This window comes from Alligator mississippiensis, chromosome 11 (assembly GCF_030867095.1).
Source record: "Alligator mississippiensis isolate rAllMis1 chromosome 11, rAllMis1, whole genome shotgun sequence".
NCBI lineage: Eukaryota > Metazoa > Chordata > Crocodylia > Alligatoridae > Alligator > Alligator mississippiensis.
Window position 1 is genome coordinate 8,453,331 of NC_081834.1, and position 15,395 is coordinate 8,468,725.

General features: G+C 43.2%; 1 protein-coding gene across 2 annotated transcripts in view; it reads left to right on the top strand.

Annotated features, from left to right (window-relative positions):
- IGF1R (insulin like growth factor 1 receptor) overlaps window positions 1-15,395 on the top strand; it is a 257,041-nt gene that overhangs the window by 196,374 nt on the left and 45,272 nt on the right. For both annotated transcript variants that reach the window (XM_014605993.3, XM_019477496.2), the window contains exons 4-7: window positions 1,989-2,134; window positions 4,814-4,958; window positions 9,618-9,832; window positions 12,223-12,349. In XM_014605993.3, coding sequence (XP_014461479.1) covers window positions 1,989-2,134; window positions 4,814-4,958; window positions 9,618-9,832; window positions 12,223-12,349 — 633 coding nt within the window. The remainder of the gene's footprint in view (window positions 1-1,988; window positions 2,135-4,813; window positions 4,959-9,617; window positions 9,833-12,222; window positions 12,350-15,395) is intronic.

A 15,395-nucleotide genomic window follows, 5' to 3' on the forward strand; every position in this document is an offset into this window, starting at 1 on the left:
CGGAGAGTGAATGTCATCCAGACAAACACCTTCCTTGGAAAGCCTCTAGTTGACATTCAGATGCAAACAATGCAGCTCTGTGCTAGCTTGGGGCCAGATATTTACCTGCAAAACTTTGTTCCTTGCTGTCTTCCCGAGCGGCTCTTATTCTCCGCTTTAAAAACACTCTCATAAAAGCCACTGTGCCAGACAGCTTATCTTATCAAAGCTCTGCCTTCGCGGCAAAGACTAAAGAGAGTTGTAACTCAAGGCCAGTGAATGTTTTATCCCCCAGGTTCCCAGAGACTATTTTAACCAGTAGTTGCAGACGTGGGGAGTTGCTCTCATTCTCCTGACACCGACTCTGACTCGAGTGCCTCTTGCCCGTGCCTGCAGCTCTTAGTGGCTAATGGCACGTTCTGGTGTAGCATTTGAAATGGGAGCTCACGACAGAGTCATGGAAGCTCCTTCCTTTCATTGTTTGTGCCTGGAAAACAACTGTTGTATCAGGTTACTGGTTTCTCGAAGCTGAAGCAAAAGTGGGTCCGGTTACCATGTTAGGCAATAAATAGGAAGCCCTTGCACACCACTGTGTGATCTAGGGCTTTTGTCTCCAGAACCTGGGTTTTCTTTCCTGTTGCTTGCTTTTGTTTCCACGAAGTGGTAATCTACTGCAGAGGTTTAATTATACCCTTTTTCCCCCTTCAAAAGGACCATAAAAATTGCACTCAACTAATATGTGGGGTCGACTTCAAACTGTCCTTCCCTTCCACCCCCATCTTGACTCTTGTACCCAGTGTTTTTGAGTATGCAATAAAAATACCAAGTCTAATGTTTTAGTTTTACTTTAGTATTTTTAATTCATTTAACCCTTTGGGTCCTTTCCCTGGTTATTTGATTCCCTTGTGGGCTTTTTGTAAGAGCAGAAGCTGTTCTTCACCAGTAGTTGCCAACTTCTATTGAGGGGAAAGCTTACTTTCCTACAATTCAGCCAGAAAATGTGGATAGACTTGTGTCGAGATGGTTACCAATTTGAACGATACAGTAAGTAAAAACAGTGTTTCAAGTGTTAGCCCTGGCCCAATTGGAAGAAGGCTGAAGTTTTTCCAAGGTGCCTAATGGAGTAGGGTGCCCAGCCTCTGCTGAATTTTATTGGGAGTTGTTCCTTCAAAACCTTTAGCCTCACCTCGTTATTAGTGAAGTGTTGCCCGTATGTGAGAGAGGGCAGTGTGACCTCTCCCGTGTTCTTTGATTTGCCCTTATTGCTGCATGAAGTGTAAAAATCCAAGGGCAGCGACTTGCTCTGAATAGGCTTTTCATCTAGGTGGATCCCACAGCATTTCACAAACTGATTTGCAGATAGTATATTAAGGAATCACTTCCTCTACTGGTGATAATGTATTTAACTCTTCTGGTAATTACAGCTGTGTGCCTCTGCCCAGGATCACTGTGGTGGCACCATACGGTTGTAGGTGCGTGGAATTAGGACACAGTCATATTTCAGGAGACGGGGTTCTTTGGGTAGATGCAGTATCTTTTATTAGACCTGCTAAATAGTTGGGAAACTTGTTGTTTGCAGGCTTTCAGGCACAAACACCCTTCTTCCAACATAGGGAGAGTCTGCTGGTGAATTGTGTGCTCTCTTGGGTAGAATAGAAGCCAAAATCCAGGACAGTACACAGTTCACCACCAGACTCTATGTCTGAAGAAGGGTGTTTGTGCCCGAAAGTTTGCAAATAACAATTTTTCCAACTATTTAGTTGGTCTAATAAAAGATACTGTGTCTACCCAAAGAACCTTGCCTATCCATGTCCTTAGATCAACACGGCTACAACCAACTGCCCTAAAGCATGAAACACATTTCAGGAGAAGCAGTCTTTTTCCCAGCTTGAAAAATGTGTGCTTTCTGATGTTGCAAATAGAGAAGCTCTTCCAAAACAATGTCAGATCAGCCGACTGTGTTGTGAAAGCCACAAGTCTTACTTCTGGTCTCTCTTCCTTCCCACCAGCATGTTCTGCAGCCCTTGCGAAGGGCCTTGCCCAAAAATCTGTGAGGAGGAGAAAACGAAGACCATTGATTCTGTCACATCAGCGCAGATGTTGCAGGGGTGCACTGTCCTCAAGGGGAATCTGCTTATTAACATCCGCCGTGGGAGTAAGTATTCTCCTTTTTGGAGCTTTTGTCAAGGTTCTTAAATGTTAGTGTGCGCGTGTGTATGTGCGTGCACACATGTCAGTACAAAGATAAGAACTCTAAAGACCAATACTGAAAGCAAGGTCCTTAAAGCAGTTGCTAGTTTCCTACTTATGTCAGGACTGTCCAGCACACCATTTGGTGCACCTCATCCAGGTGCTGAACCACTGTGCGCAAAGTAACCAAATCAGTCAAATCCAACACTGCACCTCTCTTGCTCTCCTCATTGTTTTGGCCCTTTCCGAGGCGTGTCCAAACAGAAATGAACTCTGGATACGGTTTGTCAGAACGGTGATTCATCAGTTGGGAACGCTCCAACAGATGTCAAGCTTCAAAGCCATTATTAGTTTTTTGGTTTGAAATGAACATCCAAATGCCTTCAAGGGTGAGTGTAGGTTGGAGTGCCTTGAGTTTTGTGCCTGTGTCCTGTAGCCTGAGGAGTGCTAGGTTTCCTGCTTATGGCTAGCCAAGGGGTTAAAAAGAGCCGTGAGTGGATTGTCTTATTATATTTCACATCTGCAAGGACAGTCTTGTCTTCTCCGGGACCTTGAACAACATTTACTTCAGTCACTCCATGCGGGTCGCTAAGTAACAGATTTATGCTCCTGAGCACTCTGTGGTAACACAATTTTTGGCCAGTTTCATGTTTAGAAGAAATGAAATCGCTTCTCGGCCTCTAGAAGGCTCAGATCAAGTGTATATCTTCCCAGGGGACTGAAGATAATTTTAAATATATCCTTTCCCAGCTCTTTAAAGTGGTAAGTGACTGACTATCAATAGGCAGAAGACGGGGCAGTGTGGCATCTTCCTCTCTGAAGTGGAAGAGGATACACGGAGTTTGTCCATCAACTAGGCGACTAAAGCTGTGCACAGCTCAGATGAGCTGCAGTCAGCCAGGTAGGTAGCTGTGTTAGCCTGAAGTTAGCTGGAAGGCAGGGCAGCACAGCAGCTTTAGAGACTAACTTGTTCAGAAAGGCGTGAGCTTTTGTAGGCCGCAGCCTACTTTGTCAGCTGCTATGATAACATAGATATGGTGTCACAGATGGTTTCATGGCATCTGATCAAGTGACCTGTAGCTTACGAAAGCTCACGCGTCTCTGAACAAGTTAGTCTCTGAAGTGCTGTGCTGCACTGCCCTGCCTTCCAACGAACTTCAAGCTAATGCAGCTAACTGCTTGCCTGACTGCTGATAATCAGCAATATACTTAATTTGCAGTTCTGCAAATTTTGCAGAAACCGCAAAATCCACAAAATAAATCAAAAACCCCCTTAAAATTAATATGCTGGCTCCCTGGTGACAGCTGCTCCCTCGTTCCTTTTACTCCTCCAGGGCTTCTCCATCAGTTGGTGCCAAAGGGCAGCAGAAGTCAAAATGGTGGCCCCTTGTCTTGTCCCATTCCGTCTCCCCCCCCCCCCCCCCCAGTCCTCTTTGCCAATAAGTGCTGAGGGCAGGGTTGCACGAAGGGCAGCCAGCTATCAAGATGGCAGCTGACCCCCTCTTCCCCCAGGGCTTCTCTGCCAGTCAGCGCCAAGGGGTGGGGCCTCTCTGTCGATCAGTGCTGGGGGGTGGGACAGCTGCAAAATGACTGTGGAATGAGAACTTTACACCATGATCACCGTGAAAAAAATTGGTAAGTCCACCCACCATTTTCGGTAGACCCCTACCACTAGTCTGAACCATGCCCACAACTTAATCTAGCTTCAGTCTCCTGACTGGGGGACCAAGTCCATGTATCCTCTTCCACTTCGGAGGATGTTCCCTGTGACCCTCCTTGTACAACCTAGGCCTGGCGCCAGCCCTGGTCCACGAAGGTATCGTTACGGTTTTGTCCTCAGTTCTGCCAGCTCATGTTGTACCTGGAACCAAAGTTTTTTAAGAACAGTGACTGCATAAATCAGCAGTTCCCCAGGCCTTGCTGATGCAAACCTTACTGAACAAGCTGTAGGCAACATTTTGTGCTTACTGTCCCCCCCCACATTAAGCTCAGTTCACCTTTTAACCCTTTAAAAGCTGGCCTTTAAATTCTTATAGCTGCTGTCCACAATGGCATTTCTTATAGGCATCATGTTCCTCACATGGGGACAGTGGCTTCAGTGATTTTTTTTCCCACCCCCTTCCTTATTTTGAAGGTCTGTTAAAATAGCAATATCCTTGTTGCTTGCTTAGGACAGTAGCATAACTCTCTCTGACTTCACTTAATCTCTGGTCTGATGCCATGTTCTTCAGCGGAGCATTTCATCTTGAGCTAATTAATGGGTTTTACCTCTGTCATAGTGTGTAACAGCAGTGGCAGTTTCACAGATGCTTAAATTTACAAGAGTCTGTTCAGTTTGGCCTAGAGATTGGCTGTTGACAGCTCAGAATTTGGGTCTGGGACAAGTGTGGAATATCTGTGCAAAGGAAGGCGCATCGGTATAAAAGTTATGAATGGAGCTCTAAAGTGTTGTACTCCACCTGTCTGCTTGCATAGGTAAATAATATATGCTGGCTTGCAGCAAGGCAAATCTATTTTTGTTGACAAAAGCAGCAAATATCTATGTTTCCTTTTGTTATGCAATCTCTGAGCGAAGCAAAACGTGAAGTTAACTTTGTACCGTTGCATATGTTCGTAGCACTCATTTTCTTTCCTGTTAATGCAGATAATATTGCTTCAGAGCTGGAGAATTTCATGGGCCTGATTGAGACGGTCACTGGGTATGTGAAGATTCGCCATTCGCATGCACTGGTTTCCTTATCTTTCCTAAAGAATCTCCGGTATATTTTGGGAGAGGAACAGCTGGATGGGTAAGTGCTCAAATTGAGCGAGATTATATTTGTAGCGGCAGTTTCAGCCTAACAGAAAGGCATGGAAAATATGTCTTCTAATGAATACTTTTGTACCATTTATACAGCCTTCACTTCCACTAACCTGCAATATTTGTCTTCTACTTACTACCATTGCACCATCATCATTCATTTGATTCACTAGCATGCAAGCAGTTGGATGAGTATATTAAAAATATATTTATGGGAACGCTGCTGCTGTTTTTCTCCTGCAGAAAGATTTTCTTTGGGAGATGCTGTATATCTAAGCAGTTTTTGCTTTTATCCTAGACGTGTTCTGCTTTTGATGCTCCAGTGCATTCTGAAATCAGAAGTCATTGCTCTTTTGTCGTTGCAATTTGTTAGTGTTGCATCCTTAACTGAGGTCTATGGAAATGTCACCTAGAGAAGAATAGCAGTTTCACTAACTAAAAGATCAGGGCATGTACCTGGAACTAATCTGAGTATTCAGGAACTGCACAAATGAGCCTTCCACAGAGTACTACAAAGAAACCAATTCTCTTAACCTAGACAATGAGTTTGGGCCTGGGAAGTAATCTTGGTCTATTGAAATGTTTACTGATCAGCTTCCTGGATTGCTTTGACTCCATAACATAACATATGATATACTTTTAACAGTATGTTGTGCTGTTTCTGTACACAACAGATCCAGGAGTAGTAGGTGACTGGAAGGAGGAGGAAAAGAGGTTTGCATTCTGTAGAAGTGAAGTTAGCAGTGCTAAAGTAGGGATGACTTTCCACCAGGAAACTGCTGTGCTCTGTCTCTTCCCCAAATAAAATAGTTATCCAAGTTTAAATCACTCCCCTGTAGGAGGAATGAGCCTTTCTTGCTAATAAGAAAACTAGTAAACTAAGAATTTGGGGCAGTCGTTTAGGAAAAAGGTGGTGGGAAGGTCATGGGAAAGGTTGCATGTCTCTGATTTATCTTCCCCGACAGGATAAAGTTACAATATAAGGGATTCTTCCAAACCTCCCTCTTTTTCTCAGGCTACTCTTTGGTCAGTCTTAAATTCTTAAAATTCCACCATCTGACAGAGCAAGTTAAAGGGCAGCTCTTCATTCTGCACTTGAAAAGCACACTGTCTTTTTCAATAAGAACATTGGCTCTTTGGACAAACTTTGTTTCTAATTGGAAATCCAAGAGCCTTGTCACTTTGCCTAGCCCGAGGCTCTTTCAGCTCACTTACGATGTGGTATATTCATGCAGATAGTACAGTTATCAATTTGTCTTTTGCTTTTTATTTATTTATTTATTTATTTAAGTGCAGCTGTGAATTTAAGCAGCCATTGCATTTATGGAATCTTGCATCTCAGCAGGCGTAACCAATAGGAAAGGAAACAGTGGTGTTATGAATTGGCCTTTATTAAATTGCTTTGATTCAAGAGTGGAAAAATAAACAGTGAAGCTGAGAAGGAGAAAATTGGGGTTCGTGAAGGAAGCCAAATCGATTCCTGCTAAAGAATTATTACTATTATGCACTTCTGGATTAGGGACTGTCCCTTCCTTTTTTTGGGCCAAGCACTTTTTGGGCACTGCCACGATTCGAAATAATAAAATTTGCAAAAATATTCAGCCTAAGGCAGACACCTGGCATGGAAAAGTTCAGTCTGTATAGTTAGTTTGGTAGAGTGATTTAACAATTCAAAACAGGGAAGTATTACTCTGCCATAACTGTAGTGGCTGTTGCCAGCTTCACCTATAATGCACATTAAATACCTACATTAAGAAAAGAAGATACTGTAAGTCAAGCCTTGGAGTTGGGAAATAAAGAAAAAAATATGTAGGTTGCCCATACGGACTTATTCTGGCCTGCCGACGCTGAGATCAGATGAATGGGGATAGTTTTTAAATACATGATCATGTGCTGTGTTTTTCCTACAGAATCCCCTTCCTCGGTGGCTTCACACATACTAGTTGCCTGGCCACCCATGCGTGGTATGCCTTGTGGTTCCCTGTCATCTAGGGCAGTAGTTCTAGCCTTTTTAGACTCCAGGCCTTCCTTGGAGAATGCCAGCTATTAGCTTTCACTCATTTTTGCCTGTGGAAAAATAACAGAGCAGTTCTTCTGTTGCAAAGAACTCGGCAAGCCCACGGCAGGTCAGAATATTTTTGACACTGCATATTCCTGTTTGAAATCTGTTGGGTTTATCTTGTGAATCATGTATGGGTGTTAGCATAGCTAAGTGCTAATACCGTATGGCACCCTCATGGATTTGATGGCATCCTATTGAGAATCATGGAGCTAGAGAGTAAGTAGCACTACCCTGGGGATGCTTCAGGAAAGATGCATATCTGTTCAGATTATTTAAGTCTTGCCCCAAAATGTGGGCCCTAAGGGTGTTTATACATGTGTAGCAAGGCTTCTCCGACGCATTGTAATTACAGTACATCAGAGCAGACTCATTTAATCAAGTCTGCTGGAGTATGGTAATTACTGTACTCCAGCAGACTCCAGTGTCTTGTGTATCACCATCCCTGCACTGAAAAATGGCAGTGGGGGCGCTTTTAACTAAAGCTTGTTGAATGAGCTTTAGTTAAAGTGCCCCTGCTGCCATTTTTCAGCGTGGGGTCACTGAAATTAGGGCGGCTCTCAGAGTTGCTCTAATTAAAGCAACCCCCCACCTCCTCCAGCCCCTCTTGGAGCATGTGTATAAACTCCCTAAGATACTGTGTGTTTCTGCTCACAGTCGTAGCTCATCCCGTATTTCCGTATGGCTCTGAACAGACTAAGGGAGTGGTTTGAGTAAGAGAGGGGGAAGGAACTTACCTTGTGTGAGTTGTTCTGCAGTAACTATTTCATCTGTTCATTCCTGTTCCACTACTGAATGTGGAAGCTAACTGGGGGCAGCTTATCCCTGGATGGAACGGATGTACAGTGCTGCAGTTTAGCTTCCACTTTACCTTGGGTTTGGAGTAGACAGTTAAAAACATTAATGCTCCATACCTCTAGATATTGTTTGTAGCTGATTGACAGCAGATCGTTTTCCTAATGAGAAATTCTTATTCTTTCCATGCTATCTTCCTTGGCATCTTGACTCTTTTCCACGGCTGTAGAGGCCAAGTTTTGATATAATCTTTATTTATAACTTATACCTCCAAAGCCCTGAGTGCACTTCAGTTGCCCTCTGCAGCAGCATTCTCTACAGTCTGTTGAAGGCATTTACCTATCTTGTGATTGTGTCTGTGTACAACTTTGCAAATGTGGTTTCACTGGTGCCTTGGATAATGCCAGGATAACTTCCAGTAATTTATACTTACAGCGCACAGATGAGCCCTAGGACTTGTTTTTCTTGCCTTAAACTTCTGTTCAAACTTGTGCAGATGGTTTTAATGTATGATCCACAGTTACTTGCAACTCTTGCCCAATCTGTTTGCAGTTGTCTAAAACACCAGCAAGAGCTTACTCCACTCTAGTCACTTGGTTGTCCGAAAATTTAGTTACGTCTCTTTAAGACATATCTATGTCAAAAACCAATTACCACTGTTGTGAGTCGGAGATGAGATGGCTGGCATTACATATTTCTTAAACTAGGTTTTAAGGCTGTGAATCTGCTTTGTAAGTTAACTGCCTCTTGCTTTGGGTCTTTCCTGAAAAGCTTATCTGCAATTATTTACTTGCATGACTGATGATAGTGCATGTTCATCTCATTAATGTTGCACAGGCTGCTGCAAGGATAATTCTTGTTCATTGACTGCAAAGAAGTCAGTGTCCAAAATACACACCGGCTGTTGGTGCGTAGTGCAGCTCTGCATCGCACTTATAAATATTTTCCCTCCTGGCAAAATGCATTTAATTTGACTGTAACCCATACGTGCTCCCTTTTCAACTCCATTAGCCAACTTCGAGCAATTGTACTCCATGTCAGCTAAAGGCCCCTGCCAGGCATTACACTCAAGACACGATTAACCTGTTGATCGCGTCTTAAATAGTAACTCCTCCAGCCATTCAGGCAATTATTAATGGTACCACAAAACGCAAAACCAACTACAAGTATTTCAGAAAAGACATGTAATGATGTTGCTGGTTTCTATCGCTCCTTAAAGTGAACGCATGGCAGGTCCCCCACGATAAAGCCTGAGGTCAGCTGCATGGCGGGGCCTGGTTGACACTTCCAGCCCTGGGACAGCCTTGGTTATCTCCACCTGGCTCCATTGTGGTCCTCTGGCTGAGACTGACAGTCGGCTGATTCTGGGTCCCAATCCCAGCACTACACCTGTTCACTGGGCATCTGGCTTTCACTGGTCAGTTCAGGAGGAGCCCAGGATTGTGATCCTGGCTGCCTCCTGCAGTGGCAAGTAGTAGTGTTGCTATTTGGATCCGATTTCCCCCATTCCAAAATTGCTTGTCCTGCCATGCATGTATGGCAAGGCAGGAGGGGCTATTGTTGGGATCAGGGAACAGATGTCAACGTGCCATTAAATAAATGTGTGCCCATGGACCAAATTGATTCCAGGTGTATTCGTTCTGGATACTGTGGATAGAGGATGTATTCAATTCACGTGGTTAGTCAGAGATGTCATAAAAAAAAAATAGAGTTTTGCCTGGCTCAGATGCTTTGTATGGGAGCAGCCCATGAACTGGTGATAAAACTAACTTGCTTTTAAATGTTTCATTGTAGGAATTACTCTTTCTATGTTCTGGACAACCAGAATTTGCAGCAGCTGTGGGACTGGAACCACCACAATTTGACCATCAAGGAAGGCAAAATGTACTTTGCATTTAATCCCAAGCTGTGTGTTTCTGAAATTTACCGCATGGAGGATGTGTCGGGAACCAAGGGGCGGCAGAGCAAAGGAGATATAAATCCCAGGAACAATGGTGAAAGAGCCTCTTGTAAGTCAAAGATAAAGCAAACTTAAAGCAAGCCCTCATCCTATTTAACTTGAAAGCATGATAATGAAGATCATGAAATCCAGAAGTTAGCAGCTAAAATACTTGATTTGATTTTAAGAATCCCCAAATTGTGGTTCAGGGCTCAGTGGTGCCCTGCAAAGAGCCAGCTTGTTACATAGCAGCTGAAAACAGTGCTGCTGAGTCACTTAAGAAAATACTTTATTTAACTATTATCAGTTTTTCACAACATCAATTCGTATAGTAACAGCAGCATAGCTAGAAATACCCAAGTTATGAGAGTGATCAGTTCTGCCAGTAACTTTTTTTCACCCCTGACTATTATGTAGTTTGTCTAGTCTTTTAAATATTTCTCCTTAAGGGAGCTTCTAAACCGTCTAACAATGCTATATATCTGGAGATGGGGAGTGATTTCGAGAAGGCAACTGCTGAAATGTTTGTTTCAACATCTTTATCAATGCAAAGCAGTTGGTTAAGTATCGATACTTTGTTAATGCATGCTCCTCCCCTGGCTGATGGTGAGCACTTCCATTTATCAGCTGCTATAAATTTGCATTTCAGAGTAACTTACTTTTGTTTATTCTCGATTATTTGTTTCCAATTTCAAAGCGGCATTTCCAGTTCCTCAACATTTCAAAGTTACAGTTCCTTTATATTTGGGTTGGAGCCATGCAGAGATCTTCTCAAGGGACTTGTTTCAAATTGATGGAATAACTCCTGTGAACTTCAGGAGGTCTTTGCATCTTTCCTGTTGTTCTGCAGACAAATATAAAAATGATCTTCCATTTTAAAGATAGTTAAGAAAAGATCACTTATGGGCCTGGCACCCTGCAAGTTCCTGGTATATATTTTGCCTGTTAAGTTGTATGCTAGGAATTGAGTTATTTTAAGATGTTTATAAGGGGAGTCTTCTTGTTAATGGGTTGTGTTAAAAAAGCTGGGATATCTAAGCCACCAAATGTGTCTCTAGGCATGATGAGCCAGCATAGATGGCAATAATTCTTGTTGTGCAAGTGTTCTTACATTGAATAGGCTGGGTGCTTGCGGTCCTGTAGGAACTGCAGACGCACAGTCCTTGCTACCACTGAGGCGATTGCCAGCCACTGCCTGTTTGGTGCAAAAAGTTTCCTGACTCTCCAAGTAGGGTGTGTGGCAAAAGAATTGATGAAAACTAAAATGCTTTTGGATGGACAGAAGCTCCATTAGTGCCAGTGCATGAGGGTAAAAGCCACTTTATTTTCAGAGTTTTGCTGACTGGACAAATATTACATTTGCAGTGCTACAGATGCCACTGAATTTTGTACACCACAGAAATTTAGATCACCTGGGGTAGACGGACATTATGGGGTTTGAGTGCTTGGGGCCTGCAAAAGCTGAGTGGGAGCTCATGAGCCAGAGGGTCACTGTGTAGACATCCCAGCAGGTCTTACAGGGGCCCAGTCTCTGATGGCTCCTGAGGAGAGCCAAGCATAGAGGAAAGCACTAGTTAGCTGTCTGCCCCTGGATCACCTGCCAGCCCTTGTGCTGGGAGTGCAGATCCACCCGCACACCTGGCCAGGCAGTTTCCTCTCCAGAAAGCTTGTCAGTTATACTCCAAGTCCGGAATGGATCTTTGCCTCTAGCTCATCCAACTGTCTGCTTGGTCAGTGCTGGGAGGTCATGTCCTTGCTGTACTGCTCTAGGTAGAGAGTTACGCTCTTCCAGCATTTGCTCAGGGTGTTCCTCCAGCTTGTGTACAAGTTGCCATGCTTCAGTGTGCAAGTGCAAGCCAACAGGACCAATGCCTTGGGAAGGCTCATTCTCGAGGTCTGCTCCTTGTTTTTTTTCTGCCAAAATCCACGTGGTTGATGACAACGTCCTACAGGACAGCATGGAGTCTGGGCTGCTGTGGGACCACTTCTAAACCATATTGTGGCACGTCTGGGCAGGGCACAAGAGCAGCAACTGCTGGGAGCCCACTGTCCTGGGGACCTGGGACAAAGAGGCATCAGAACTGGGATGTAGGGGGCCACCTTCATGGAGCTCGCTAGGCATCAACTTGGCCCCCAACCTTGAGAAAATCCTGAGCACCTTTGGCCATTATTCTAATGATTCTCTTTAATGTCCTGTTTTATAACTAAATTGTAGACATAGCGAGGTGCATTTTTTTCTATATACTGTAATGTCATTACCAAATCTTCACCAGTTGCTTTGGAATAAATAAGGGGGTGAGGGAGGAGAGTAGGAGGTTAAGGAATCCACACTGTAGTATGGTATCCTGGGCCTGAGCTAGATAGCACCAAAATGCACAGCTTTACGCAATGCAGCAGTCCAGTCTCGAGGAGGTGAATCAAACTGACTGCAGCAGTTGCTCTCATTTGTTTTTGCTGCAGGTGAAAGCCACATTCTGCGCTTTGTCTCCAACACCACCCTGAAGAACCGCATTAAGTTGACCTGGGAACGATACCGCCCTCCAGATTACAGAGACCTTATTAGCTTCACTGTGTACTACAAAGAGGCGTGAGTATATGTGTTCAGAGACTCATGATGTCATTCAGCAGATAGCAGGCCTGGTGGATAGGATTTCTCTGTTGACCGTTGTGTTTATTGGCTGAATGAAGAATAAAGTGAGTCAGCAAAGTCCCTTGGGCAATTCTTACTCTGCTGTGTACTCACTTCATCCTCTAGCAGCCCTTCCTTACAAGGTTCTGTTTGGACACTGTGTATAAGGCACCATGCCTCTGAAAATAGCGGGAGTTTGGGATCTGTTTTCTGACTTCTTTAATTTAAAATTCAGGGGGCATCTTCCAGTGTATGCTTGGCTATTTTCAGGGTTTCTGTTGAAAGTGCATTAGACTTTTTCTCCTTCTTCTCCTGGCCGGGACTTTGGCTTGAGAACAGCAAAGATTTGGAGACTGTATTTTATCTACTTAGGTTCTAGATTATGTAGATTATCTAACCTGGGCAGGTTGCTACAGCCACAGCTGCTGCTCATGGTAGATTTGTAGTAAGTTAGTAGAATCATAGAAAAGTAGGTCTTTGAAGACTGCTGTCATGTCCTTGCTTAAGTGCCTTTCCCATAAGCTTGCCTTGTTCCTTCAGCCTATCATTGTATGGCTTGTCTTTTGTGGCTGCATCACACTGCAGGCTCCTATTGAGTCTGTGATCCAGCAAGATGCTTAGATCCTTTCCTGTAGTGCTGCTGTCCAGTTGGTCTTCCAGTACTGCGCCCTTTAGAAGCTTCCAGCCCTCTTCTGTGCTTTTATCCTTCAGTCTCTCCTCCTATTATCTCCTCACGTTGATTTAAATCAGCCTTTTGAAATCCAGTGTCTTTGTTTTGGTGACCTCATGCTTTCCCAGTGTCAGAATCATAATTTTTGTCATATCATGATCACTTCCTCCCAAGTTGCCAGTCATCTTCACATCCTCTACCAGGTCTTCCCTGTTGGTCGGGACATGATCCAAAGTAGCTGATCCTCTAGTTTTATGCTTAACTTTCCGGAACAGAAAGTTGTCCATCACTCAAGAACTTGTTCAGCTGTTTGTGTTGGCTCTGTGATTCTTCCATCAGATACCTGGAAACTTGAAGTCTCCCATCAGTATAATTTTATAACTTTTGGATAATTTTGTAGCCTCATTGAAGTGTACCTTGTTCACCTCTTCTTCCTCACTTGGTGGCCTATAGTTAATCCCCATTATAACAGTGCTGTATCTTCCACCTTTTATTTTCACCAAAATACGTTTAGATCTGCTACCTTCTTCCTGAACCGGGGGAACAAGCGTATGTATTTTTGACATACAAGGCAATACTGCCAGCTTTTCTTCCAGCTCTGTTCTTCTGAAACAGTGTAGACCTCAATGTTGGTGGACCATTTGTAAAAGATGGCTTACCCAAGTCTCTATGGACGTTTTTACACATGGGGGGGAGGGGGGTGCCTTAATTAAGCAGCTCTGAGAGCCGCTGTAATTAAACTGCCTGCAGCGTCTTATGTATCAGCATCCCTGCGCTTCAAAATGGCAATGGGGGTGCTTTAAAGCTTGTTGAATGAGCTTTAGTTGAAGCACCATGGCCACCATTTTGAAGTGCGAGGATGCTGATACTCGAGACATGGAGGGTGGCCCGGAGTGTGTTAATTACCATGCTCCAGCAGACTCGATTAATCGAGTAATTACAGCGCGCTGGAGCTGCCTCCCAGCACGGCACATCTGCAGGCACCCTCTGATACCAATCAGATTATAATTTCTTTCACAGGCTGACTTCCACCTTATCTTGTTTGTTCCCCATACTTCTCACGTTTGTATACAAAAATGAGAAATATTTTGTATTCTGCCTTATTCATTTCTGTCTTGCATCACTGCTTGTCCTGTGGTTGTTTGGCCGTTTCTCGCAGTTGGGCTTCTTTTGGTCCTTTCTCTTCTGGCTGGATTGATGCTCGGTTGCCAGAGAGTTGATTTTTATATTGGGAAGACTGATAATATCACTCTCCTTTCCTTTTCTTGTCCTTTGTATCCAAGATAGGTTAGAAATGGAGCCAAAACTTGAATGAACACACATGTCATTCTGTAGTTTTAGTGGAAGTAATGGAGTAAGTGAGCTGTACTTCAAAGGGAAGCACATTAAGTCAGTTAGTGGCTAAGGTAGATGGGGGTGAAAGAGAAGTTCAGGACTGTTTCTTTTACATACATCAACTATGCTGTGAGAGAAGTGAACCAGAAGTTCTGGAACCATAGTATTGTTCAAATGCTTTTATTGTCACATCCCAGAGAGCCTGTGGTGTTGATAGGATTCCTCAAATATTGATCTGTGCATACTAAATAATTATTAAAATATTGCTACAGATCACAAAAATATTAAATAATCATTCTGTTAAATAACAGTGTTTATTATTTTTATTTAATGCTATATAAAATACACTTCTATTTTCCATATCTGTACAAAGAGTACAGCTTAATGATAAGGGAATGTAAAAATCTCAAGCTTAAATATTGGTGTTTCTTTAATGTGAAGAACTAGATTAGTTTGTAGACTTCTGAGTTACTCGTCAGGGCAGTTTGCACTCTTGTGGCAAGAGTTCAGTCATTGCCAGTAAATATTTGGAGTTGCTTCTTCTTTTAGTTGCCCAGCTAATACAATGCTTCTATTAATTCAAGTCAGAAGTATTTTATTATCTGGTTTTGAAAATGGGAGAAGGCAGGCTAGTGTCAGTATCATCAGATCAGGTTTGTCTCTCTTTTTAGCCAATGCTACTTTAGAAATACAACTATGGCCAAACATTTATACTGAGCGTATGGGGTTTTCTTCTGTGCTAATGTGCAAATTCAGTTGGTTTGTCATTACTACAAAATGCAAGGCAAGCAGATACCTGTTATTGCTTTCTAGTCCTATCTTCTTAGGAGGAAATGAGGATTTTTTTGTCATTATTCTACACAATTAGTTGCCTTTAGGGAAGGGATTATTTGTGTGATATTTTCCCATTGTACCATGCTAGGTCTCCTTATGGAATCAGGGAAAAAATGAAAAGCTTAGCAGGTTTGTTCTCTCTACTTCTTATTGTCTTGTGACTGC